The sequence below is a fragment of the Arabidopsis thaliana genome, assembly GCF_000001735.4.
Source record: "Arabidopsis thaliana chromosome 1 sequence".
In the NCBI taxonomy this organism is placed as follows: domain Eukaryota; kingdom Viridiplantae; phylum Streptophyta; class Magnoliopsida; order Brassicales; family Brassicaceae; genus Arabidopsis; species Arabidopsis thaliana.
The window spans coordinates 16,132,926-16,158,807 of record NC_003070.9 but is presented as its reverse complement, the minus strand read 5'-3'; the positions used below and the strand labels follow the sequence as shown (position 1 = coordinate 16,158,807).

At 32.0% G+C, this 25,882-nt stretch overlaps 6 protein-coding genes across 11 annotated transcripts; 1 reads left to right on the top strand and 5 right to left on the bottom strand.

The window, feature by feature from the left end:
• Nucleotides 1-857: 857 nt before the first annotated feature.
• On the bottom strand, nt 858-3,530 carry AT1G43020 (electron protein, putative (Protein of unknown function, DUF547)). 5 transcript variants are annotated; one of them, NM_103461.5, is made up of 10 exons: nt 3,315-3,530; nt 3,191-3,224; nt 3,050-3,109; nt 2,739-2,951; nt 2,388-2,650; nt 2,204-2,303; nt 2,057-2,113; nt 1,788-1,874; nt 1,434-1,562; nt 858-1,352 (listed from the first exon to the last, which is right to left on the bottom strand). In NM_103461.5, exons 1-10 carry the CDS (start codon nt 3,389-3,391, stop codon nt 1,035-1,037), a joined length of 1,338 nt encoding a protein of 445 aa, NP_175001.3. In that variant the 5' UTR covers nt 3,392-3,530; the 3' UTR covers nt 858-1,034. The 5 variants fall into 5 exon arrangements, with proteins under 5 accessions (NP_175001.3, NP_001117427.1, NP_001319160.1 ...); NM_001123955.2 differs by having other exon boundaries at nt 897-1,347; nt 3,315-3,457; NM_001333206.1 differs by having other exon boundaries at nt 954-1,352; nt 1,788-2,113; nt 3,315-3,405.
• An 809-nt stretch (nt 3,531-4,339) lies between these two features.
• AT1G43010 (Pentatricopeptide repeat (PPR) superfamily protein) lies at nt 4,340-5,199 on the bottom strand (the record flags this gene model as incomplete). The annotated part of the gene is made up of 2 exons (NM_103460.1): nt 4,340-4,846; nt 4,933-5,199. The coding sequence occupies 2 exons, from the start codon at nt 5,197-5,199 to the stop codon at nt 4,340-4,342; spliced, it is 774 nt and encodes a 257-aa protein (NP_175000.1).
• A 1,368-nt stretch (nt 5,200-6,567) lies between these two features.
• On the bottom strand, nt 6,568-7,713 carry AT1G43005 (F-box/associated interaction domain protein; the record flags this gene model as incomplete). Its single annotated transcript, NM_001160928.1, has 5 exons — nt 6,568-6,845; nt 6,992-7,034; nt 7,195-7,436; nt 7,514-7,607; nt 7,693-7,713. The coding sequence occupies 5 exons, from the start codon at nt 7,711-7,713 to the stop codon at nt 6,568-6,570; spliced, it is 678 nt and encodes a 225-aa protein (NP_001154400.1).
• Nucleotides 7,714-17,015: 9,302 nt separating this feature from the next.
• On the bottom strand, nt 17,016-18,282 carry AT1G43000 (PLATZ transcription factor family protein; the record flags this gene model as incomplete). Of its 2 annotated transcripts, NM_001333205.1 has the most annotated exons (4): nt 17,016-17,401; nt 17,487-17,702; nt 17,807-18,010; nt 18,091-18,282. In NM_001333205.1, the coding sequence occupies 4 exons, from the start codon at nt 18,091-18,093 to the stop codon at nt 17,153-17,155; spliced, it is 672 nt and encodes a 223-aa protein (NP_001322543.1). In that variant the 3' UTR covers nt 17,016-17,152. The 2 variants fall into 2 exon arrangements, with proteins under 2 accessions (NP_001322543.1, NP_174999.1); NM_103459.2 differs by lacking the exon at nt 18,091-18,282 and having other exon boundaries at nt 17,031-17,401; nt 17,807-17,992.
• Nucleotides 18,283-21,344: 3,062 nt separating this feature from the next.
• BZIP60 (basic region/leucine zipper motif 60) lies at nt 21,345-23,085 on the top strand. Its single transcript, NM_103458.3, has 2 exons — nt 21,345-21,785; nt 22,296-23,085. The coding sequence occupies exons 1-2, from the start codon at nt 21,349-21,351 to the stop codon at nt 22,744-22,746; spliced, it is 888 nt and encodes a 295-aa protein (NP_174998.1). The 5' UTR covers nt 21,345-21,348; the 3' UTR covers nt 22,747-23,085.
• Nucleotides 23,086-23,220: 135 nt separating this feature from the next.
• AT1G42980 (Actin-binding FH2 (formin homology 2) family protein) lies at nt 23,221-25,522 on the bottom strand. The gene is made up of 12 exons (NM_103457.3): nt 25,462-25,522; nt 25,316-25,372; nt 25,083-25,181; nt 24,953-24,997; nt 24,741-24,872; nt 24,384-24,447; nt 24,204-24,280; nt 24,046-24,093; nt 23,845-23,961; nt 23,705-23,773; nt 23,567-23,624; nt 23,221-23,482 (listed from the first exon to the last, which is right to left on the bottom strand). The coding sequence occupies exons 1-12, from the start codon at nt 25,462-25,464 to the stop codon at nt 23,352-23,354; spliced, it is 900 nt and encodes a 299-aa protein (NP_174997.2). The 5' UTR covers nt 25,465-25,522; the 3' UTR covers nt 23,221-23,351.
• Between the last annotated feature and the right edge of the window lie 360 nt (nt 25,523-25,882).

Genomic DNA, 25,882 nt, shown 5'->3' with positions numbered 1-25,882 from the left:
ATTTCTATATCTAATATATCTTCATTAATTCTAATTACTTAAAACAAGAGAAATCTTAGGATATTGTTAATATTATACTTTATTAAAAGGTAAATATTGTAGTTATTTAAAGTTTATTAAACGTTTAGTATATTTGACGAAAAACATTATAGAATATTTATAATATGTGAAATAGATAAAAATTAAATAACCATTTGAAAGAAAACTTATAAATTGATTTGACTTATAAACCTCTTAATAAAAGTATGATTAAAACAAAAAATAACAAAAATAATGTTTAATTTCATCGATCGGGATTAAATGGTAGGACGGGTTTAGAATATTTATAATATGTGAACTTTATAAGAATTAAATAATCATTTAAAAGAAAAACTTTAAATTGATTTGAATTATATATCTTTTAAATTTAAGTATTACTAAAACAAAAATAACAAAATATTGTTTAATTTCCTACATTTTTTGCTCGTTTAAGCCCTAAATAATATCTAACGATAAAGAAGTATATTTAATTTCACTGAATGAGTTAGATGATATGACGGGTTTGAGTCAATAGTAATACGAGACGGTATATTGCGGATAAAATTCCAAATATAACAATCAAGATACAATTATATTATTTTAAACACTAAACAAAACAAATAATATTAACAAAATCAAAATTATATTAATTTAATTCAAACGCACTCAAGACGTGAAACTTTCTCTAATATGTTATATATTATGAATATATTTACACATAAAGTACACGTATATAATGCTAACAAAATAACTGTTTATATTATATCTTCTCTTTGTACTGTTACTTTTGTGTGTGTTTTTTATTGACGTCTTGACTCGAATTCTTATTTGGTATGGTGTTATTTTAACAACTTGGATTGATCTGCGAGTTAGGTTATAGACATGGACATACATTGTATTTTGTTCTTAATATTCTATATTACAATCGCAAACTTTATGCTTCAGCAATATCTTGGCACAAAAACAAAAACAATATTTAGACGAACCATAGAGTGACTAGGTACAAAAGATGGTTTTCAAATTTCAAGACTGCCTCTCACAAGTTCCGAATGGATGACATAACGGAACTTGGATTCATCGTGAACCCAACGAATGCATCTCTCTTGCTTTTTGTTCACAATTCTTCTCATTGCCGTTCTTTGTGACTCCATTAAACACTCAGACACGGTACTAAAGAGTTCACCCATGTCAAGAGAAGTATCCTTCGCATAGTTGTAAATGATCTTTGGCAATAAAATCTTTGTCTCTTTCTCAAATCCAACACTTGTTTGGATGTAACTGTCTCTTGCTTGCCTAAGTTCTTGAAAGATTCCTTCTGATGTATACACTCTGACCTAATCAAAACAATGTATATGGTTAATTAACATGATTTGTGAAGAGATTTAAAGGAGAAAGGAGTTGAGTCCGTATAGTACCATTGGATCGGTTGATGCTCCGGTCGAGAGGGCAAAATGAAGAAGTGGCTCGGCATAGTCCAACGCGTAAGTGTGTCTACCACTACTTGTCTTTGAACTCTTAGCCGGTGAAAACAGCGTCCGTAAACGCTATCATCGGCAAATAGAAATATTTCAAGATTGAGAATTCATAGACATGAATTGAATCCACAATATTTTCAAAATGTTTTCAATTTTAGGAAGTAGAAAATTTGGATACTTTTCTAAAAATTTTCATTTACTTTTTCGCCATTTGACAAATTATTACATATTCTTTTGCAAAAGGAGAAACACATACAAACGTATGCAAACAAGTTAAGTCATAAATCAACTTACTGATGGTGAATGGCATGGACGAATGCCCAATATCGAACTCTGGATATCGTATGCATTTACCCACTCCCCACCTATGTTAAATGCTGCCTGGAGAGGATAAACACATAAGTTATATGAGGTCAAATCAACGAACTAACAATACAATTGACGGAAAAGTTCTTTTTTTTTTTTTTTTTTGAAATACTAGGAGGTTCTTGACCAAAGCCCGTAATCTCACCAGGCCCGTAACCACAACATGTATAATTTAGTTTTGACCGAAGAATCCAAACCTTCAAATTCATTAATGTGCTTGTTGTATCTTCACCAATTCCATATACTATATATTCCTGTAAGGACACACAACCTTTAGACCATAATAATAACAAAAGGGCATATAAATATATGTTTTGGCGACTCAGATTTGCTAAGATGCTTACGTGCATCACCAAAGCATTATGTATGTTGATCCAGAACGCAAGCTTCTCTTCCCGACCGAGCCTTGCCGGATCAACTTTCTCGAGCTTTTGAACTAATGATCTGCATTTTAGTCAGTTATAAAAAGAGTAAGCCACTTTATAATGCAAGAATTCTTACACATTTTTCTTTAAAATGCAATCTCACCTAAAATTCTGAAGCATGCTCTCTACGGACTTTAAATTGTAATCGTCTAGGTATAGCTTATGGATACCAACTCCAAGTTCCTGCCCATACTCTTCATTCTTTGAGTTCTTGACCAATCTGTTATGTCCATTGTCTGAGAGTTTGTAGTGTATCACACAAATACTTCTCAGAATCTCTTCAGAGAGTTTATTAGGGCTGAGAGTGTTAAGACCAAGAAGATCAGCCAAACTCGGGTGACCAGAGTCAGATCCTTTTATCTTGTCCTGAAAACGTTTCACAATCACAAACTGATATTAAAGAAAACTAAAGTTACACCAATATATGCATCATCAAATTAAGATCATCACTCACCGTTTTAGAGAACTGTTTGAGCCTGGACAAGACAGACTTATCAGAAACAGAAGAGGCCTGGTCATTGTGAAATTTGGTCGTGCATGGAGGGAGTGAAGAATTATCAGGCAAATGATCTCCAAAAGATGATCTGTATAGCGAGAGAAGATACCGCTCTAACTGTAAGATCTCGGTGTCAAGTTCCGCGATCTCTCCAATAAGTTCTTCGTTCCACTGCAAAATCCAGAGCACATAAATAGATAAGCTCACATGTATATATGTATCATACATAAGCAGATATTTATATGAAAATATAAAATGTGAAATTTGACCTTAGACACTGAGGAACTAAAGCTGCATTTCACCTCTTCAACATCCCAAAGAGGAGATTTCTTTGGATACAAACCAAAAAAATAAATTAACTTGTTGGACAAGAAACCACTAGTAGATAAAACTTATTAATAAGAACTTACAGCAATGGCTTGAGAATACCCATTTTGCAATGCTCTGTAAGATAAATTTAAGAAAAACAAAAACATGATTAATCAAACAAGAGAAAATCTCAATACCAATCATTAACCTCGTTAAAGCAAGTACCTTGGAGTACTTAGCTGAGAAGAAGATGAAGAAGAAAAAGAAGAAGATGAAGAATATCGATATTTCTTCGACGACATTCTCTTTATTAAGGAGAATTTTAGCTCAACACTTAGAAATCTTTTTGAATATGAAATGATGAAAATAATGTAGATGGTCGTTTTTGTGTAGGGGAAGAGAAGAAGCTAATAAAAGGAGGAATGTAAGAGAGATAGGAAGGTGAAAAGGACAGTGATTGGGTTTGGTATCTGAACAAAGCCACCACTAAGTGAAAAAGAATCTAACCGAACCACATACCAAAATCTAACAAAAGCTGTTCGTAGTTTTTTGTTTTGTTGTAAGAAATAATAATAAATCAAGTGACCAGACAAGAATATGATAATAACATGTCTCATACCAAATCGAGACCCAATCCTAAAAATATTTCCTCAGGGAAGAAAAAGCAGTTTCTTCTTGTCTACAAGTATAAAATAAGATGACCCACTCCTCCCATTAATAATAGTCAGTACCAATAATTGCAATATTAGTGTAGTAGAAAATAAAATAAAAACTTTATTGTATAGAATATAAAAACTATACTGTAGTTTAATTTTTGTATTGGTGAAATTTTAAATGATTTCATGATATCGAAGCAAAAAGTACAAGAAGGGGTTGTTACTACCTTAGGGAACATCATACACAAATGTAACCAAGCCAACACTTAGCCGCAACGTGATCAAACGTTCTGATACCATCTTTAAATACATCCCATTCCTCATCCTCGAATCGACTTAATCAATTCTTCAACCTTCGATGCCTTTCCTTCCGCGCAAAACGGAGAAATTAGCGAACCCGGTATGCTTATATCTAGCTTTGGTCCTTTTGGTGTCCACTCTTTATATATATTCTCTGCTCCTTGTACATCATCAACTTCAACAACGAGTTAATCACAGTTCGATATCCATCTTCCTTCAGCTTCCCTTTCTTCTTGTACAAATTCCAAAGATGATACACGTCTGTTTTACTCCCTGCTTTATCACCATGCACCTCTATCGCGCCTTTTCTATTGAACCAGCTCTATGGTAAGCTTTTGCCATTGCAACGATTGTGTCTCTTTCTAGTTCGATTCCTTCTTTACTAACCCACGTTTTAAACTTCTCCATCGCGTTTATATTCGCGTATACTCTCGAAACATTGTTCACCTTGAGACTGCCGACTTCCATATTGTTCTTCTTCAACTTATATAGAAGCTTCTCGACCATATCTAGTCTCTGGAGCTGACCATAGAGACAAATCATAGAGTTGAACAGGTAAGGTTTCAACAAGAACCCTAGCTCTCTCATTTTCTTAAACGTGGCCTCGGCTTTATCTACTGTTCTCACAGGTTTCGTGTAAGAGCTCAAGAGAACAGAGTAATCCCTCATCTTCTCGGGGATGTTTTTGAACATCTTCTCAGCTTCTTCCAAACCAAGAACAGTGTTAACTAGATGAAGCTGAGCTGCACAATCTTCCGGAAAATTATCAAACACACTGTGTTTAAACATCCACTTTGATGCCTGACACATTACAAATATCATATCAAAATCTATGTTATTTCCTAAAGACCACTCGAGTTAGAGAATAAAGATCGAACTTAACTAACCTCAAGTGCTGTAGTAAAGTTTTTGCAGTCACTAAGATTCTTAATAAGACCTCTAAGGTGAGATGGATTAACTTCATACCCTTGTTTCCTCCATTGCTCTAACAGTGGGATGATGCTTGCCTTCTGATTGATATCCGTCTTGATTCTGCTAGGCAGAGTTTGATTCGCAGCCGGTAGGGTTTCGTAAGAGCGACGAAACAAACAATTTCTGTTACTTTGAGAGAGAATACGCCTCGCTTGATGCTGAATAATCTGCGCCTTGCCCATTATTTTGAGTCTTGACGTAACGGAGAAGAGATAATTAGGGTTTACGTGATTTGTTTTTTTTTTTTGCTCCTGACGGTGAAGTAAATAAAAAAAGAAGTAAGCTATTCTTTTGCGTGTGACACACGATGGAGTGATTTCTTTCCTTTTTATTTCGGGCTTTTTCCAAATATTTTTATTTTTTTTTCAGTTGATAATTTTTTTTTTTGATATTTGATTAAACTTCAATGCAACAAAAGTTCAAAAAAAATTCAAACTGTTAAAAAGCACCATACCAACTAAAGAATTAGTTTATATTTGTTATTTTAGATATTTAATTTATTTCAAGTCTAAATGACTATAACACTTTCGGTGCTATCCAATTCGTATCCTTTCCGGTTAAGTTCCTTTTAAATGCTTTTCCAATTATGTATTGTGGGAAGAAAATAAAAAAAGGAGAAGATTTCCAATGAAATTAGAAAATTAGAAAATCATATATAGTCATAAGAATGCATTACATTGAATGAGATTCTCGTGTATTACATCCATACGAAAACAAGTAATAAATGGTTTCAATTCCACTCGCGTAGTGTAGAGTACACGGACGGTGCTTGTGGATGAAGTTGCTGCAACTGCTAGGCAACATAATCGTATTCAAATCTCAGTCCATACGCATGAACTTGACCTATATTTTTTTTTTAAAATCAAATTTTAGCTGATATTTAACAAGCTACTCTCTAGTTATCTTTAACTGCTTTGCAGACCCTTGGTAACTTAAGATGTTGTTCCTTCTACCACTAAAATCTTCTGAAAAGTTTTACACCAAATGGTTTCATTTCTACTCTATAGAGACTCGTGGAAAAGATGATGCTTGCCTTGAGATCGTATTTTTTTTTTCAGGAGTACTTAAATAGATGTGTCCTCATTATTAGAGATGATAATGTGGTTTACATTTGATTTTGGTTTACTGAACCGGTTTGTACCACATAGGTTATAATCGTGTATATAAACACTTTGTACATCACATTTTACACTTAACAGAAACAATTCTAATATTCTTATTCTCTCGAGCTTGATCCTCATCTTCTTCATGAGAACTTTAGTTTCTGTTCAACTTCAGTTCTCGAATTACGCTAATACTCATGTATATCACTACCACATATAACCACTCTAATCTTATCCTATGGAGTAATGTATTTACACAAAGAATAGCATACTATACGATGTAACCAATTCTGTTAATTCCAGGAATCATAACCAAACAAATAAGAGAAATAGTAACTTCAAAAATATCATTAAAATACGAAACAAAAACATTAAGGCAGAGACAAAGATCATGTTGATAGTTCTATATCGAACCCAAGAAGTAAAATCTTACATAAGAAGATCCCTTTACATAAGCTTCAATTCTCCTACAAAGTCTGGAAATGTGTGAACTTCATTGTACTCCACATAATCAAGTCCTGGAACTCGAAGGCTTACACTTGTAATAATGTTTTTCTCGAGGTTGTAGTAGAGAATGTAGAAAAAGTTTTGTGCATATTTTCGATACAAAACAACTTCGCCAGTACCAATCATTCCAGCAGAGAACACTGATTCTATCCGGCTTGGACGTAGCACTTCGGGCATTTTGTAGAAAGTGTCTGACCATTTATGTTCCTCGGCGTTCTCTAAAACCCACAAAACAAAGAAATTACTTCTAATATGACAATTAATAGCACCTAATTTACCACCCTTGTAGTTTATCAGAATCAAAGGTTCCAAGATCTTTGTTGCCAAGTATTGATCAATGTTGACAAAACTAAATTTCTCAGACCAAACATCAAAGCAAACGATGGAACGTTTTTGGCCAATAATTGCTTGATAATACAAAATACCGTTGATGCATATTCCATCATCTTCATGAGGATAATGAAGTGTGGAACATTGGATCCTCCTCCAAGAAAGATTTCTAGTCCCTAATGTCTAAACTTGATACTCGTGTGAGCCGCTACTAGGCAACCAAGTCATAAACAATACCTTGAACTGTTCTTCAACTGGATCATAGCCAAAATATATTTTCTCCTTTGATGGATACCCCTTTGTTGTCACTTTTGGTGTCGTTACATTCTCTCCTGTGATGGGATTAGAAACCACCACATATATAAAATCCTTCCCATACATGTAACGGCACACCAAACCATTGACCGGGGGACATATTTGGCAGTAATCTGTGGCGATCGAACTGATGTGAAGAGTGGCTTCAAGAGATGAATGCTTATCTGGATATTGAGGTTGAGGTGAAGAGGATATAAAAAAATTTGGTCCGTATAATCCATTTGCAACGATGAAAAGGAACCTCGGTGCAGCCGGAGACTTGGCCGGGAACAACATGTTGTAATTCGGACGGCGAATAATGGATGACCAGAGCTTCGATACGCAACGACACTGAGCTATAGACTTCACAGGCAATTTCGACATGATATTGACGATGAGATCAACAGGAATCTGATCAAAGACTGAATTATCGCCGGAGACCTGCTGCTTCCGTTTTGTCATGGCGATGGACTAGAAAAACCCTAGATCTGTGACCTAAGTAAGCGGCTCTTTTAGTTAAAGTAACTAAACCACATTCCATAAATTGGGCTTTTTGGACCCATACCTACTCACTAATTATAAGCCTCATCAGGCCTAGATACACATAGGAAGAACTTTAGCTTACTTGGCGTCGACCATATACAACTAGTATGCAAAACTTTTAATCAAATTAATAGATAAGCTAACTAATTTTTTTCTTTACTACTTAACACTTCAAAGATAAATCTGTCAAAAGTTGTCGTTATATTAACAAAGTGAAAATCAAGACGTAATCATATAACGTATAACAGGCTGAGTTTCATGTAATCGAATGAACTACATGTATTATTACTTCAACTAACAGTTAAATACTCGAATATTACTTTAGCTTAAGCAAACAACGGAGACTAATAAATGACATGAAGTTATGGTTTACTTTTTCATGAGGCTACTCTCAACCTCTAACAATTATCGCTAGTTACGTTAATACATATAAAATTAAGATTTCTTGCAAACCAGAGATAAGAGATATGTTAACTGTACATTATAGCAACATACATATAACTTATGTGATGTTTAACTTATTTTTCTCGTTTTTTTTTTTTCCGCCAATAAACCTGATAATAACATGAATAGAGAAACACGATCTTAAGAGAATTCTAAAAGCATATTGAATCATTGATAAATATTGAGAAAATTTACAATCCCAAGTCTTTTGACTAATTACCGGGTTTGATCGCAACTAAAGTCTTACAAAGAGCTTTGGTTCAAATGAGAAAAGAGATGTAAGTAAAACTTACATGTTCGTCCTCACCAACCATAAGGGTTATTGTTTTTTTTTCTTAACTTGTCGTCTGAAGAGAAAACGAATCATAAGAAAATTCCAATCAAAACTTAAATGGAGAATGTGGATGTGAGGCAGAGCCTGGCCTTTTAGGGTGAAATCTTAGACCCTCAAATCTGTTACTCTTGGTCACGAACTTCATCACCAATCTCCGATAACGAAGAAAAATAATTCTACAGAAACCAGATCACGTTCATAAGAATCATTAACAATTCATTTGAGATTGCAAATATATCTAATACGTCAATGAAGTGAAATTGAAACAGAGATTTGAATAAGAATAAAGAAACGTGATATCACAAGCCAAAAAATGTGATAACCATGTAATCGGAGAGTACTTATGATTGGGTAGAGAGAGAGGGAGAGGAAGGCACTATAAAGTTTTGGATTGATGAGAAGAAGAAGATGAAAAAAAAAAGAATTATTGCGATTTAAGCCAGGTGTCAGATGAAGAGAGCTGCAGTTTTTTTAGAATTGACTTGTGATGTATTAGATAAAGATTCTTGTGATGTATTACATAAAGATTCTTGAGTTTTTTGTTCACCCTATTTTATTAACCAACTAAAATACAAATATATGTCATGTCATATTTTATATTAAAATATACCGGTCATATTTATTTAAAAATTAATCATAATTAAATTCAAAAATAACAAAACAAATTAAATATATAAAATCTCTACAAACCAAAAACAACATATAATCTTATTTAACTTTAAAATCTAAAACTCTAACCACTCTTTCATAAACCCAAACAGACAAATAACTTTATTTAATTATAATATCTAAATCTAAACCTCATTTTTATAAACTCAAATCGACATATAATTTTTTAATTATAAAATATAAACCCTAAACATTTTTTTATAAACCCAACCGATATCTAGTTTCATTTAATTTTAAAATCTAAACCCAAACCACTCTTTTATAAATCCAAAATGACATATGATTTTGCTTAGTTGTAAAATCTATACCATAAACCTCATTCTTACTAACTTAAATAATTAGACAAAATTATAATTTTTTCTAGTTTCATTTAATTTAAAAATCTTTAACCCTAAAGTTTTTTCTAATTATTTAAGTTTAAAATCTATAACCCTAACCACTTTTTTATAAACCTAAAACGATATATGATTATGTTTAATTGTAAAATATAAACCCTAAATTTCATTTTTATAAATCTAAATTGAAATATAATTTGTTTAATTGTAAAATTTAAACCCTAAATACTCTTTTATAAACCCAAACCGACATATAATTTTGTTTACTTAAAATATCTAAATCATAATTCTCATTTATATACCCAACCTGACATATAATTTTGTTTAAGTATAAAATCTAAACCTAAACTCTTATTTATAAACACAACAGATATTTAACCTTCTTTAATTAAAAAATACAGATTTTATTTTCTTAATTTGTTTTGCTTTCTGATTTAATTTTGATTTATTTTTAAACAATGAGTGACATGACGTAGTGTTGTATTTTGATTGAATGAAGTTGGTTTACCTCTACGATTTATAAAACGAACAAAAGTTACAATAGTTTGAGAAATAAATTAAATGTAGCAATTGAAATAAACAAAATGTTGCAATGAATTAAAGACACAATTTATTTTCAGAAATATTTTCTTTGGATTGCTATTGTTATTTAAATTTAAAAAAGAAAATATTTCCAAAAATAAATTGTGTGGTCTTATTACGCCATCACTAGAGATTTTCAGTCTAATTCTATTATAATGATAGTCAGCCATCACTAGAGATTTTCAGTCTAATTCTATTATGATGATAGTCAACTATGTAACGTCCCGACCGTCACTAACAGTAGGTCCATGACATAGGTGAACAAATCAATTATTTTATACCTCTCCGCATGTACCTTAATTTTCCTGAAATCAGGGTGCACCAAGACTGTCACCCCGACGGTGTGAGCCTTCTTGACTCCGCACTCGTCTAGATTTGGCACTGATACCACTTGTAACATTTCGGCTGTCCTTAACAGTGGGACCCACGTCCTCTCTCGGCCCTTTGGGCCCACCCTTGTCTAACGATCGATCCGAGAGGCACGAAGACTTGTTTACCGATCCTACAAATCACCACATGATCTTTTCACATGCTTTGTTCTCATAAGCATGGTTCCGATAATCACTTCATTGAAGGTCACCCATCCTAAAATTATTGCAGTCCAAGCATCCTTAACTGTGGACTTCTCTCAGGATAGTTAACTGAAAAGATAAGTGCAATTTGGTGATATTGGTGGCCAAATCAATTCTTTTAAATCTCTCAGCATGCACCACCATATTTTTGAAATCGGAGGGGAGGGGGGGGGGGAGAGTTGTGGTTGGGAATACACAAAACTATCTGCAACAAATTATGAGAAACAGGTTCCACGAACAATGATTCCTTAGCAGCTCTATCCCCAACACTCAAATCTTCAACATACGGTTTTGCATGTGCGACATCCCCGCGATGGACATCCTCTTTCGACATTTTCTACCACGAACGGCTCTGCATCAGGTACTCTAGACATTCGATAAGTGTTGCATCATTAATTTATAAAAAATTGCATGCTCCGGAAATCAAACTTCAGACCTAGTGTAGAAATATTAATGAACTCTTGGTCAACCAACGGGACCGAAGAGACTTCTACGCATTTTTATTCTTTTGTTCTTGTTTATTCATTGCATTTTCGAATTCTTCTTTAACCATACAAATAAGAAAAACACAAGAACCAACCAATCTAATTATAAATCAACCCACCGACAAATTGTAAATGCAACGAAGCAAATAGACTGCACAATCCACTAACTATATGCTAGATCTAGCTAAAACTGTAAAGTGTAAAATATGAAATCAAGTAACTAACTACAATACCAGATAATCTCAAACAAAAGAGTAGAAAACTTATAAAGTAGAATAAAATCGCTTCTGGCCCATTAGGAGAATTTTGTTGGTCTTCTTTACAATCTTGGGTTTGGTTCCCCGTTACCGGGCCTAAGGTTGTTATTTGGGTCTGAAAACAATGGACTGCCCATTTCCATTTAATTATGGTCAACTTTTGGACTTGTGGTTGGGAATACACAAACTATCTACAACAAATTATGAGAAACAGGTTCCACGAACAATGATTCCATAGCAGCTCTATCCCCAACACTCAGATCTTCAACAGACGGTTCTGCATGTGCGACATCCCCGCGATGGACATCCTCTTTCGACATTTAAGACTACCACGAACGGCTCTGCATCAGGTACTCTAGACATTCGATAAGTTTTGCATCATTAATTTATAAAAAATTGCATGCTCCGGAAATTAAACTCCAGACCTAGTGTAGAAATATTAATGAACTCTTGGTCAACCACGGGACCGAAGAGACTTCTACGCTTTTTTATTCTTTTGTTCTTGTTTATTCATTGCATTTTCGAATTCTTCTTTAACCATACAAATAAGAAAAACACAAGAACCAACCAATCTAATTATAAATCAACCCACCAACAAATTGTAAATGCAACGAAGCAAATAGACTGCACAATCCACTAACTATATGCTAGATCTAGCTAAAACTGTAAAGTGTAAAATATGAAATCAAGTAACTAACTACAATACCAGATAATCTCAAACAAAAGAGTAGAAAACTTATAGAGTAGAATAAAATCGCTTCTGGCCCATTAGGAGAATTTTGTTGGTCTTCTTTACAATCTTGGGTTTGGTTCCCCGTTACCGGGCCTAAGGTTGTTATTTGGGTCTGAAAACCATGGACTGCCCATTTCCATTTAATTATGGTCAACTTTTGGACTTGTGGTTGGGAATACACAAACTATCTACAACAAATTATGAGAAACAGGTTCCACGAACAATGATTCCATAGCAGCTCTATCCCCTACACTCAGATCTTCAACAGACGGTTCTGCATGTGCGACATCCCCGCGATGAACATCCTCTTTCGACATTTAAGACTACCACGAACGGCTCTGCATCCGGTACTCTAGACTTTCTATAAGTTTTGTATCATTAATTTATAAAAAATTGCATGCTCTGGAAATCAAACTCCAGACCTAGTGTAAAAATATTAATGAACTCTTGGTCAACCACGGGACCGAAGAGACTTCTACGTATTTTTATTCTTTTGTTCTTGTTTATTCATTGCATTTTCGAATTCTTCTTTAACCATACAAATAAGAAAAACACAAGAACCCACCAATCTAAATATAAATCAACCCACCAACAAATTGTAAATGCAACGAAGCAAATAGACTGCACAATCCACTAACTAAATGCTAGATCTAGCTAAAACTGTAAAGTGTAAAATATGAAATCAAGTAACTAACTACAATACCAGATAATCTCAAACAAAAGAGTAGAAAACTTATAGAGTAGAATAAAATCGTTTCTGGCCCATTAGGAGAATTTTGTTGGTCTTCTTTACAATCTTGGGTTTGGTTTCCCGTTACCGGGCCTAAGGTTGTTATTTGGGTCTGAAAACCATGGACTGCCCATGTCCATTTAATTATAGTCAACTTTTGGACAACCCCAAAACTGAAGGGTTTATTTTGGGCTTGTCCAAAAGCTGACTATAATTAAATGGACATGGACCACCCATGATTTTTAATATTGAACTTATGAAGTATTGAACTTATGTTCTTAATAAGTTCTTAATATTGAACTTATGTAAGTATTGAAATTATGTCATTGTGTCATTGTGTGAAACACTTAAGACTTTAGTATGACGTTTTGAAAAAATGTGTTCATGATATCATATATTACTAGGTTAGGCCGGTATAGATAGGCGGGTTTAAAAATAATTATAAATGTTTACCGATGATTGGAATTTTAAATAGTAAATGATAATTCCTATTTTTTAAATATCTAATCTAGTAAAAAAAATTTATATCGAATTTTAATCTTACAATATTCATTTTGCTATATACTTAATGATTTTAACTATATCTTATTGATGATATTAAAATTTTAAGTTAGTCAACACACTTTCTTTATATTTTGTTTAGTAATTAATAAAAACCAAAATTTTAATCTTATAGATTTTATTTTGCTATACAATTTAACTATCTATTTCATCATGATAATCTCGATTTTGATTATGCACATGTTATTTTAATGGATAACTGTTAAATTTTATATCAAAATAATATGTATATCATATCACATCAATATAATTATATCATATCAAAATAATAGAATTACTTCATATTAAAATATTTAATAAATAACAAAACATAATGAACCAAAAATAAAGAAAACCACAAACTATTTTGGAAAAGAAACATTGTTTAAGATATAGTTTTGTTGTATTCTATAATCTCATAAATTAGTTTTACCTAATGTCAAACTCATATTAAATGACTTAAAATTTATATTAACATTGTCATCAAATAATCAAAAAATCAATCCCTTTAAGCCCTATTTTCCTAATTTTTGGTGTTTTCACTAATGACTACATGCATTGAAAATCTTAAACTAAAAAATAAGTATAAAGTTTTTGAATAATATAATATTAATTATATATCATCGAGCTAATAATTTTAGATTATAACATGTGTCATTATTTAATTTAAAATTATATGTTATTCCTTTTGATTTTATTTTATAACTAAAAGTTTGTTAGGATTTAAAATAAATTGTTATGTTGTTTATTTGAATTTCCATTTTTTTGTTAAGACAATTTAGATCAATATATATTTCTTCTTTTCTGCTATTTTTTAATTTAGGTGTAGTATTTTGTAGATTCTTTATTTTATTTTTATTTTCCTTTTAATTTTTATTTTTATACTTTTATTATCTAAGACTCATATATCATTGTACTTATAATTTTCATTTTTCTTTTAGTTATGTCAAATTAATTTCTCAACTTTTCTAATTTCTAGGTTGGTTATACACTCACTTCATTTAAGCATATTTTTTTCTTTTATATAAATGTCATCAATTATTTTTATGTGATTATTTAATATATTTTTTGGGTCAACAATTTAAATGGTTAAAGAAACTATAAGAAAAAAAAATAGACATATAGTTGGGGTATTGTTATCAACTGATCATATATATATTTTGTAAACGGTAAAAAGCATAGTTCAATAGTATATTTGTAAAATAATGTAAATAAGATCAAAGTTTGACTGGTGGTTGGATTATAAAAAAAAATTGAAAAATATATGGATTTCCAAAATTACTTTTTTGTGAATTGACATTACTAATAATGATAAGTATGTGGTAAAACATTTGATAACTAAAATATAGAAGTAAAAATTAGTGAAATAAAAACTTTTTCTCAACAAAAAGGTTTAAAGAAATATTATAAGTCTTTTCTCTAGCTAAAAAAGTTATCTATTTTTTCAAAAATATTTTCTCTTACAACAAATTTTGATATACATTTATAAAATTTTATTTTAAAACTTTAAAACCCGTCCATCGGGCGGGTCCTAATCTAGTAATTTATAAATTATACAACATTCAAATAAATTAGGAGAAGAAAATAAGTGACCACAATTGTAAATTCAACTTTAACTTGTGAAGAGTTTGTACAAAAAATTTTTTTATAAACTAATACTCGAGAAATTAATAATCACTATAATTTATAAAAGTTTTTGGTCTTTAGCGAGGCAATATAATATTTAACATAATTCGATAAAATAATAATTTGTTTGAAAATCGTATGTAACTATCTGGTCACATCATTATCATATACTAATAATTGCATAAACTTATCAATATATATATATATATAAGTTTAGTAAAATATGAATTAACTATTATTTGTTTTTTCTTAAATATAGGTATGATCAAAATCTTACCGTAACCGGTTAATTGAGAAAAGATAAGTACTTGAGTAAATCCAATAGAAAGATATAGAACGAACCATCTGGGATGTGACGAGTATAGACTCCAGTAGCACTAAGCGCTAACATTGTATTCTTATTGATTCGATGTGTTTCCGAATGTGTGTATTGATGTTATTGGTCCTCGGTAATTTTATTATATAAGCCAATATTACATAGGCTGTAGGAAAAATTCATAGATTTTAGAGACAAATTTGAAACCCAACACAACTTGATAAACTACTTCATTTATAATAACGAAAAAAAAACTTTTCCTTTTCTTACCCTTGAGACCAACAATCAAATAACTTTGTAACGATAACAATACATTCCAACCAACGATAAAAAGACTCACTTTGGAAGCATCAAGGTATAATTAAAAAGTAAGTTTCTTTATAAGCACGACATCGACACATAGGCTAGAGTTAGTTGTCTATATATTAATACCAGGGAGATGAAATTATGAAAGACTAATAAAAATAATTGTACGCTTTCTCGAGGGTGTCAGAATAAATTGGTTCGGTCTTGTGCAAGGTAAATCCCAAAGTCATGTTCAAATCCTCAAGAACGACCTCGAGGGTGTACAATCCTCAAATGAATATATAAGTGAAGCAAGCATGAGAGGTACAATCCTCAAAGCCAGTGATATTCCAGGACATATCCAGGGTATCTTCTCAATGTCTTTTTATTTTTAAGAGTTACTAATAATTTTTTTTTTAAATTAATACATGCTAGATTTATTTAATTGATCATAACACATGTACTGTTAATTTTTTTTGATTAATAAACATAATTATATATATATATATATATACTTGCCATATGTCATGATCTCGCGAGTTACTAACTTTCTAAACTGTATTTTATATAATAAGATTTGGACCCATGGATTGCCTGATTTATTATGGTTCTTTTTGGGTTTGGTCTAATTTGGATTTGATCCCATTTAGCTTAAACCAATAATGACCAAAAAATAGGGCTGTTCATTTGGACATGAACAGCCCAGTTGACATCTTTAATGGGGCATGAGCCTTGTAATGTATGGGCTAATCCCAATATGTTTGTGTCCACCATATGAACCTACAAAGTCAATAAAAATGAAAATCCTTTGGCAAAATAAAAAATTAAATCGTTTTCTTTAAAAGGAGGTAAACAAGCAAAACATGATTTACCTTCCACAAAAGGAAATATATCTTTGCCCAAAAAATTATAAGATACTCTCACCAAACCCCAAAAACAATGTTGATGGCAAAGTATGACAAATCCGCACCACTACACTTTCTCCATTCTTTATTAAACCAAGCTTATTTTATACCATACTTTTCACATATCCCCTCCATAAATGCCAACTCACTCTCTCACTTTTTAAGCTAAAATGAACATTCAAAAGACCATGAAGGAATCTCCTATAAATATACAAATATGTATTTTTACATCTCCATGTTTTGTAAATGTGATGTGACATTTTAAAATTTTATTTTTCCAAATCATAAAAATAGATGATAGTGCTATAAAAAATAATTAAAGAGACAAAAGTGAGGTAAATAAGGCTGTTTAAAATCATATATTTATAACCCAATATCTATGAAAAAATCACACTTTTGTTCTGTACTCTTATAATCATTAAGCTTGCTACTATTTATGTAAGATGATTCCATTTACTCATTAGTCATTTACCAACACTTTTTGTTTTCTCTTTTCTGATCCTTCCCATATTCTATCTTATATCTTAACTCTTTCATAAAGCCTTTTAGAAAGGTGCTCGTTGAGGTATACCCTTTCTTCTACTCTTCATTGGGTAATTCCGGTGGCTTTCTATTGAAGGTGTCTCTGGAGATAACACACCCGCGGTTTCGCTGCGTTGGTCGTCAACCGCAATCGAGATCCCGTCGATCAAACGGCTACAAATCCCGGTATTGATGATCTTCGACGAGTCATCACTCTTTCCACTATGAAATAAAGTCAGGTTTGGATCCTCTCCATTCTTCACACCTTCAAGCTATTTTAGACCAATAAGAAACAATCAAGAAACCTATATAATCAAACTTGAGTTTGAAGAAAGACCACAACATTGCAGCATTTACCTTACAAGCAAGAGAACAGAACAGGAACGAATCGAGAAGGTTACGAGAACAGATCTGACATGTTTTGTTTAAGCTTTTACCAGTTCGACATTGAGGTCTCGCGTTTAAGAAGAAGATCTTAGCACTATTGATAACATAAGTCTGAATACAAGAGATATCAATATGTTTTTGAATCTCACTCACTCTCACCACATTATGATACGACGATCGTCGAATCTGTAACAACAACAAAAAAAAAACATAGAATTAGGTTCATTAAACAAACGTGTTCGACAAAATTCCTGAGAGATAGATGGGTAATGAAAAATTGAAAACCAAACCTGGATAACACGATGGGTTCTGTGATGAGCGAGACAAGAAGAACAAAAGGCATTGCCTGAACAATCCAAACAAAACAGATTACATTCACTTTTACTCGATTGTGAATGAATCGAACAAGTCACGAAGTAATCAGCTCGAAGCATTGGTGTTAGCCATGGCGGAGTCATTACGTCGTCGTTCTCCATTTTTACAATGGAACTCACCTGAAAATAACACAGACCCATGAATCAATTTCTATAAAATAACATCGATTGAAAAATTCTGAAAAAAACAGAGGAATAACCATTGTTTGGGTTTTGATCTGTTTGACACACGAAACTTAATCTGAGAAACAGAGAAAAAAACAGAGATGGTTACTGAGAAAATGGAGAATATAGCGGCCACAGGTTTGTGTGGGGGTTTACAGAGAGAAGACGAAGAAGAAGAAGAAGAAGAAGACGATGGAGAAATTTATAAGACACTGAAAAGGTCGGCCTTTTTTACTTTTTGTTACTTATTTTTATTTATATTTTCTTCCATATTGTTATAATAACTTTACATTTAGACTCTTTATTTATTTTATAATCTCAAAACCCCCTAGTTTTGTGAAAAAGAGCATTTTTTCTCATCAATTTTGCTTTGGTTTTATTTGGTTTGCTGTATTTAGATCTAGATTTTTATTTTGTTGTCATTTTATTTGGTAGATAATAAATTATTTGTTAAAATTAGTAAAATAAATATATTGACAACAGTTATCTTTTCTGACGCGTGTTAGATATAAGAAAAATAAAATTTATGTAAATAATGTGTTATTAATACCATGATTGACAAATGATTTACTAATTCTTATTGCTTGTGTGATTTTTTTTCATAGTACTCATGTTAATTACTTATCTTTTTATGTTATTATATATTATAATATTTTTACTTATAGGTCCTCTAGTTTTTTTATTTAACTAAAAGCCCCTGTTTTTCCAAAAAATGACTTTGATATAAAATAGCTATATAACATCAATTATATTTGGTAGATAATCCAACAAGAGTTAAAAGTGGTCAAATGATTTTAATGGAAATTATTATTTTTGACGCGTGTCAAAAAGAAAGTGATATTATATCAAATAATATAGTCAAACAAAATAGGAATATCTTCTTAAAACCGTTACGTGAAATCTATACTAAATTTAAAATAAATTTAAAAGAACTTGTGTGAGAAATGAACCACTATATGTACAAAATGTCATATATAGATTTTGATAATAAAATGTCATATATAAATTTTGATAATAAAAACCTAAAGTATAGTTAGGTAGTGATATTACTCATTTTATTTTTGTATAATACAAGCTAAATTTGGTTAAATATTTTTAAGAAAATTATTGCTTTTAACGCGTGTTAAAAAGAAATTTATACTATGTCAAATAATATATCATCAAATAAAATTTAAAATTAAGACATGTGAAATCAATACTAAAATTTAAAAAACGTGATGATAATTAGACTAGGACAATTACAACATTGCACAATTTATATAATTTGAGCTAGGCTAGAAAAAAGTGACTTTGAACTAGGTTTAAATCAAATTCACCTTGGTAGTAACAAAAGTAGAGTAAAACCAAGTAAAATAAATTCACGTTGAATTTAGTTTCCCTCGCTATCATGTTCTTCAAATTTTAAAGATGTTACTTAGGACGTTGGGGAAGTTATTTGAAGTTTGGTGAACAAGGAATTGTAGTACATGTGGTAAGTATTCCCGCTTACATACAAACAAAAAAGTAATATACAAAAGGAAATATATGCTTTACGTAGTTAAATAGCTTTGTTAGAGTCCTCTCTATTAGTTTAATTACAAAATTTGCAATCCTTATATTTCTTCATAGGTATTTAATTAGCATTATAAAAGAACTATATCATAGAAAATATACACTATTAACTTTCGATAAGTGACTTTATGAACCACGTCATTAGATCACAAGTCAGGTTAATACAATTGTCCTAAAATTATAATTAATGTAAATAATGTGTTACTAAAATTATAATTACTAATGCTATTATTGACAAGTTCGGTTGATAAGCAAGTCCAAAATCAAATCTCATCAATCAGACTTCTTGGGGACAAGAGATACGACCTCCAAATTTGGTTTTTGTCCAGAAGTTAAAACTAACATCATCTAGCTTTTTAATATTTCTATTGGTGTTTAAAACTTGTCTTCTATTCGTTTCTAATTGAAATTGCACTTTATCTACTTTTTTTAAAATATAATTTAACATTTTATTGAAAAATATATAATCATCAACTGCTTTTAATGTTAAACTACTTTTTAAGTACTTTTTGAAAAAGTGTAATTATTCACACAATCTTGAAATAATTTTCATCGTAAAACAATTTAATAGATGTTAATGTTGGAAATATATAAACATCAGGAATTTGAGGATGGATCTCTGTATACTCCTCATCCTCTGTATTATATTATTTAGATAGAGATTAATGATAATAAGCTACCAAACCATTAGCTAATTCACTATAGTAATATCTATTCCTATTTTAAGTTATGACTACAAAACATTAGCAAATAAACCTTAAATGAGTATGAAGAAAATAGTAAAATATATTTATTCTTTAAAATACATATAATAACAAAAATAAATTTAGAATTGATACAATTAAAGATAAATAATTAATAATAAATGTAAATCTTACATTAATTATTGAATGAACACATAGAAAATAATTAAATAATAACGTGACATTCATATGAAAATAGTAGATCAACTTTCACATATATAATTAGTTCACTCATCTGCTAGAGAACTGAAAATTTTACAAATTCATTCATGTGAGATTGAATGAAGATTAATCACTCATTTAAAATTGAATAAGGAAGATAATCCAGAATGTAACATAAATTGACAATATAATATATGATTTTAATTAACAAATTGATAACTTTCAAAGTCTAGAAGATGGTCACGAAGGAAGAAAAGTCCTCTCGGAGAACAAAGATTCAATCGTGGAAGATGTTGACGGTGACAAAGAGAAAAAGGGACTGAAGAATTTTGATTGATTTCTGAGAAATGGTCAAAGAAGCCTTGCTCTCCTTGGTCTCATTGTCCATCTCAACTACATGTACATCGTTTTGACTATAGCTAACTGGTTTACATAACTGTACCGAAAATAAGAAAATCAAACCAAGAGAAAAGAAGTGAATTAGAACCGAGTTATTAATCACACGAACACTTCACTGAGTACACGTGTTCGGCTGTGATCCTATTCTTCCAGCTTGAAGCCTTCTCATTGGTTGTGTGACGGCACATAAAAACAATAATCCTCTGCTAACAGAAACACTATAACACAGTACACTCCATCACATCATTGGCTAAAAATTCAAAAAACGCGTCCATAATCAACACGTGTCATGCTGACTCTTTTTCTACACATTTACTTGGTCGCAAAGAAATTTAGAAAAGTCTCAAACACAGTTCCTATATAACTCATCTCTCTTCCAATTTCTTAAATTAAATTCGCTTTTTTTTTTCTTCTTTGTATATTTTTTTTTTTTTGACCATGGCGGAGGAATTTGGAAGCATAGATTTACTCGGAGATGAAGATTTCTTCTTCGATTTCGATCCTTCAATCGTAATTGATTCTCTTCCGGCGGAGGATTTTCTTCAGTCTTCACCGGATTCATGGATCGGAGAAATCGAGAATCAATTGATGAACGATGAGAATCATCAAGAGGAGAGTTTTGTGGAATTGGATCAGCAATCGGTTTCAGATTTCATAGCGGATCTACTCGTTGATTATCCAACTAGCGATTCTGGCTCCGTTGATTTGGCGGCTGATAAAGTTCTAACCGTCGATTCTCCCGCCGCCGCTGATGATTCCGGGAAGGAGAATTCGGATTTGGTTGTTGAGAAGAAGTCTAATGATTCTGGTAGCGAGATTCATGATGATGATGACGAAGAAGGAGACGATGATGCTGTGGCTAAAAAACGAAGAAGGTATATCTAATTTTACTCTTGTTTGAAAAGTTAGGGTTTATGGATGGATTTTGTATGTTTGTGTTGATTTTGGTTTCATTAAGATTGTTAAAAGTGTGTTATGCTTTGAGAACAACATTGAGAACTAGGAGATACGTATGTGTAACAGTGAAGATTTGAGAAACGAGTGTTTAAATTTTGCTTGCGTATCTTGTGATATGTTCATGTTATTATGTTTATGTATGTGTGACGTTGAAGAGTTGATTGATTATGAGTGATGTTGATTTTTGTTTCATTTAGATTGCTATAAGTGTGTTATTGTTTTGATAACAACATTGAGAACTAATCATTTAAGTAAATGACTGTTTAAATTTTGGTTGCCTTTAATTATTGTTAATCTTGTGTTAATATTCATGAGCTGATTATGTTCAAACATAGGTATGTGTATTTTGGTTAACTTAAGATTGTTAAAGCCTTTTATGCTATGAAAAGAAACTGAGGTTTGATAATTGGGATGTGATTGTGGTTCAGGAGAGTAAGAAATAGAGATGCGGCGGTTAGATCGAGAGAGAGGAAGAAGGAATATGTACAAGATTTAGAGAAGAAGAGTAAGTATCTCGAAAGAGAATGCTTGAGACTAGGACGTATGCTTGAGTGCTTCGTTGCTGAAAACCAGTCTCTACGTTACTGTTTGCAAAAGGGTAATGGCAATAATACTACCATGATGTCGAAGCAGGAGTCTGCTGTGCTCTTGTTGGAATCCCTGCTGTTGGGTTCCCTGCTTTGGCTTCTGGGAGTAAACTTCATTTGCCTATTCCCTTATATGTCCCACACAAAGTGTTGCCTCCTACGTCCAGAACCAGAAAAGCTGGTTCTAAACGGGCTCGGGAGTAGTAGCAAACCGTCTTATACCGGCGTTAGTCGGAGATGTAAGGGTTCGAGGCCTAGGATGAAATACCAAATCTTAACCCTTGCGGCGTGACAACGCCTTTTTTAACTGCTTCTTTTGCGCATTTTGAGTTGTAGATGAGTGTCTTTTAGTTTTCTCTCTCTTGTTTTGTATTTCGCTGTTGAAAGTTTTCTGTCTAATATCGATAAGTTAACAGTGAATGTGGGTCTTATGGTTATGGATGATATCTATCTAATAATGCTTCTGCCTTTAAAATGTTGATTTTGAGGCATAACTTCAGGTAATATCACTTCTAATTACTAGATAACAATTCATTAGGTTGATTAACATTGATAAAGCTTTTCCTCATGCTAGTTTTTACATGTTTGCTTCATTTGACATTATCACAGTTTTTTTTTTTTTTTTTTTTGTCATCAGATATTATTTAGGGTTCAGACGAGCCAATCTTTGGGATTGTCACAGAGATTTTTGTTTGTAAAATGTTTGGTACGGATGCGTAGGCAGGTAAAAAAAAACGAACAGATAGTTTTATTAGAACAATGAAGATAAGGTAAAACTTCGAATTGTAAAAAAGTTCAAATATTTTCTAGTACATAAGCACTAGAGAAGAGATGATAGATAGTTTGCAGTTCCATCTAAGCAGCATAGAAGTTGTCGATGAAACTAGCTACGGTTCTTTAGAGGTTCCCATTTTGTTTGATGTTCATTTTTCTTTTCTCCAGTATCTCCTTCTCAGCCTCGGCTTGTCTTTCAATCTCCTCGCGAGACTTGTAGAACGTTTCCACGAAACGGGTCAGGATGTTGGTCGCTGCAGATAGGGAGAATAGCCAGAGTAGAAATGAGAACCGCGAAATGTAGACATGAGTACAATAGACAGTAGATGTGATGGTACCTTCCTTGAAGCGAACACCACTTGGATACTCAGCTATGTAGGAATTTACAAGTCCTCCCTGTGAGTTACAAAGTAAATATAGGTTTTGAGCATGATATACATGTCCTTCAAGGTCTAACCGAGAGTTATATAGGTTACCACTTCTGCGTATAAGATATTTAGCAACTGCTTGTCGCCGTCAATCGTACAAAGAAAATCATGCACCACCTAAAAACATGAAGATCGGATTAGAAGATGCTACAAAGACCTTTTCTTAACTCTTTATTCATGTGGCTTACGTTTCGGTAGCCCACAAAATTAGCACCATCATTTTCTGAAGCTAGGAACTCATCATTCACCTCTTCCTCGATGTCGAATAACTCTTGCATCTTATTAGTAATGGTTTCCAATTCAATCTGTAATTTTCAGCACAAGTAAAGGAGAGTTGGGAACTAGAGCAAAAGAAGCAACCATGAGTTATATCACAACAAAAAGCATACCCTCGATGCAGCTTCTAAGTGAACAAGGTCATTACCAAAATCCAGCAGCTTCGGCATTTTTTCACCAACAAGCTAAACCCGTAAGAAGATAGTTAAGACGTTAAGCAACTTACGCAAATTACCGCATTAACCATATGTTACACAAGAGTATTTGTTACCTTGCAAAAGTCATGCATCAAATACACATTATCACATAACTTAACAAGACTATCCAGTCCACACTCCACATTAGAACCTGCAACACACAACACAAGGCCCACTTACTACATCAACAAATAGATGCTACAAAATATTAAAAGTTATGAAAAATTGGAAATCAATACAACAATACATGATACCTCTTAGAACTTGCATTGTTAAACTTGTTTGCATAATCCGAAACAACTTCACAGATCCCGTTATCTAGTACATGAAATACGATTACTTAATTACCAAGATGGACATAGCTATATATATTACCATGCACAGAAAAATGTCACCCTCAGGTCCAGTTATTGGGCTGTTCAACTGCTCCAGTTAAAGAGGGTCTAATATAATTTTGACATTTTTCTTCAGAATTTAGACCCGTTTGTATTAAAAACAAATTAGAAAAGGCTCAAAAAATTTGAATTCTGTTTATATACATCATTTTTTTTTTTAAACTATTGAAAACTGAGCCCAATAATTAACTGAACCGGGTCTGTCTCTATGCATACCTCTTTAGTAGCAGCGATTATCGTATGCATCCACATTTTTAAGTCACTCACCCTGGAAGGATACTCAACCTTAAAAGCAAACACTCGTAATTTTGGTTCTATCCGCGGAACCATCATTAGTTCCCCGAAAATCTGTAACATTTGCATAGTTAGGGATCAAAGCACATATGATGAATAAATAACATTTATGGCTTTAAGAAGTGAAGCAAAACCTCTTCACACTTTCCAAGCACTTCCTTGTCACCACCAGCAGAATTCTGTAAACACAACATGAGTTAGCTTTAGAGTTCAGACGACCAGTTGAGATATTCGTAATTACGAAAATATTGTTGTAAAGATTACCCTTAACCGATCCATTTCTTCCTTGCTCCAACAGATTTTGATTAGATTTTTAATCTGGTCAATGATCACAGCTGAAGAATCCAAATCTAGAACTGCATTCTAAGATTACAAAAAGGATAAAAAGTGATGCAAAATGTTATTGTTACACAAATATTATTTAAATACTAACAATACCAAATGTTGCAGAAACTTTAGGTATTGTTTTCACTTAAAAATGATGGGCAAAAACTTACGAGCATATCTGGTAGAGGAATCTTAATTTTGCTAAGCATTTTCTCACAGTTACTTGCCTGACACGAAACAGAAACAAAAAACAATTAGATTTGAAAGTATGAGCTAAGAGGTAAGAATTGTATAAAGAAATTAGTCATAGACTTGCCATTGTGATAAGATATAGAATTTGCAAAGTCTAACTTTTTTTTTTTTACTCACAACCAAAGAATGGAGTATAGATTATCAATTCATCATCAGGTTAGTGCATCTTATATAGATTTGGTTTCTATACAACTGTCATTTTACATACAATAATTAATTATATTTTGTAAAAGATTTTCTACATACAATAAATGTTTTATGTGCACATAAAACAAAAATTGATTATATTTTTTTCTTATAAAAGATTTTCTACATAAAATAAAATAAATGATTATATTTTTTTCTTATAAAAGGTTTTCTACGTACCATATATGCTATGTGTAAATAAATGAAATTATAATATTTGGTGTTTGACAGTCTGTCATTTTTACATACAATAATTGTGATTTGATCCCGTAATTTTTTCTTTATAAGTTACATGGGTC

What these genes read in the sequence shown, in the direction of transcription:
- AT1G43020 (NM_103461.5), bottom strand. Translation starts at nt 3,391, where the DNA reads ATGTCGTCGAAGAAATATCGATATTCTTCATCTTCTTCTTTTTCTTCT. An exon ending in TCTCAGCTAAGTACTCCAAG is followed by an intron (nt 3,225 to 3,314) that starts GTACTTGCTTTA and finishes TTTATCTTACAG; the next exon opens with AGCATTGCAAAATGGGTATT. An exon ending in GAGCATCAACCGATCCAATG is followed by an intron (nt 1,353 to 1,433) that starts GTACTATACGGA and finishes TGTTTTGATTAG; the next exon opens with GTCAGAGTGTATACATCAGA.
- BZIP60 (NM_103458.3), top strand. Translation starts at nt 21,349, where the DNA reads ATGGCGGAGGAATTTGGAAGCATAGATTTACTCGGAGATGAAGATTTC. An exon ending in GTGGCTAAAAAACGAAGAAG is followed by an intron (nt 21,786 to 22,295) that starts GTATATCTAATT and finishes ATTGTGGTTCAG; the next exon opens with GAGAGTAAGAAATAGAGATG.
- AT1G42980 (NM_103457.3), bottom strand. An exon ending in TAATCGCTGCTACTAAAGAG is followed by an intron (nt 24,448 to 24,740) that starts GTATGCATAGAG and finishes TTCATGTACTAG; the next exon opens with ATAACGGGATCTGTGAAGTT. An exon ending in AACAATGCAAGTTCTAAGAG is followed by an intron (nt 24,281 to 24,383) that starts GTATCATGTATT and finishes TGTGTGTTGCAG; the next exon opens with GTTCTAATGTGGAGTGTGGA.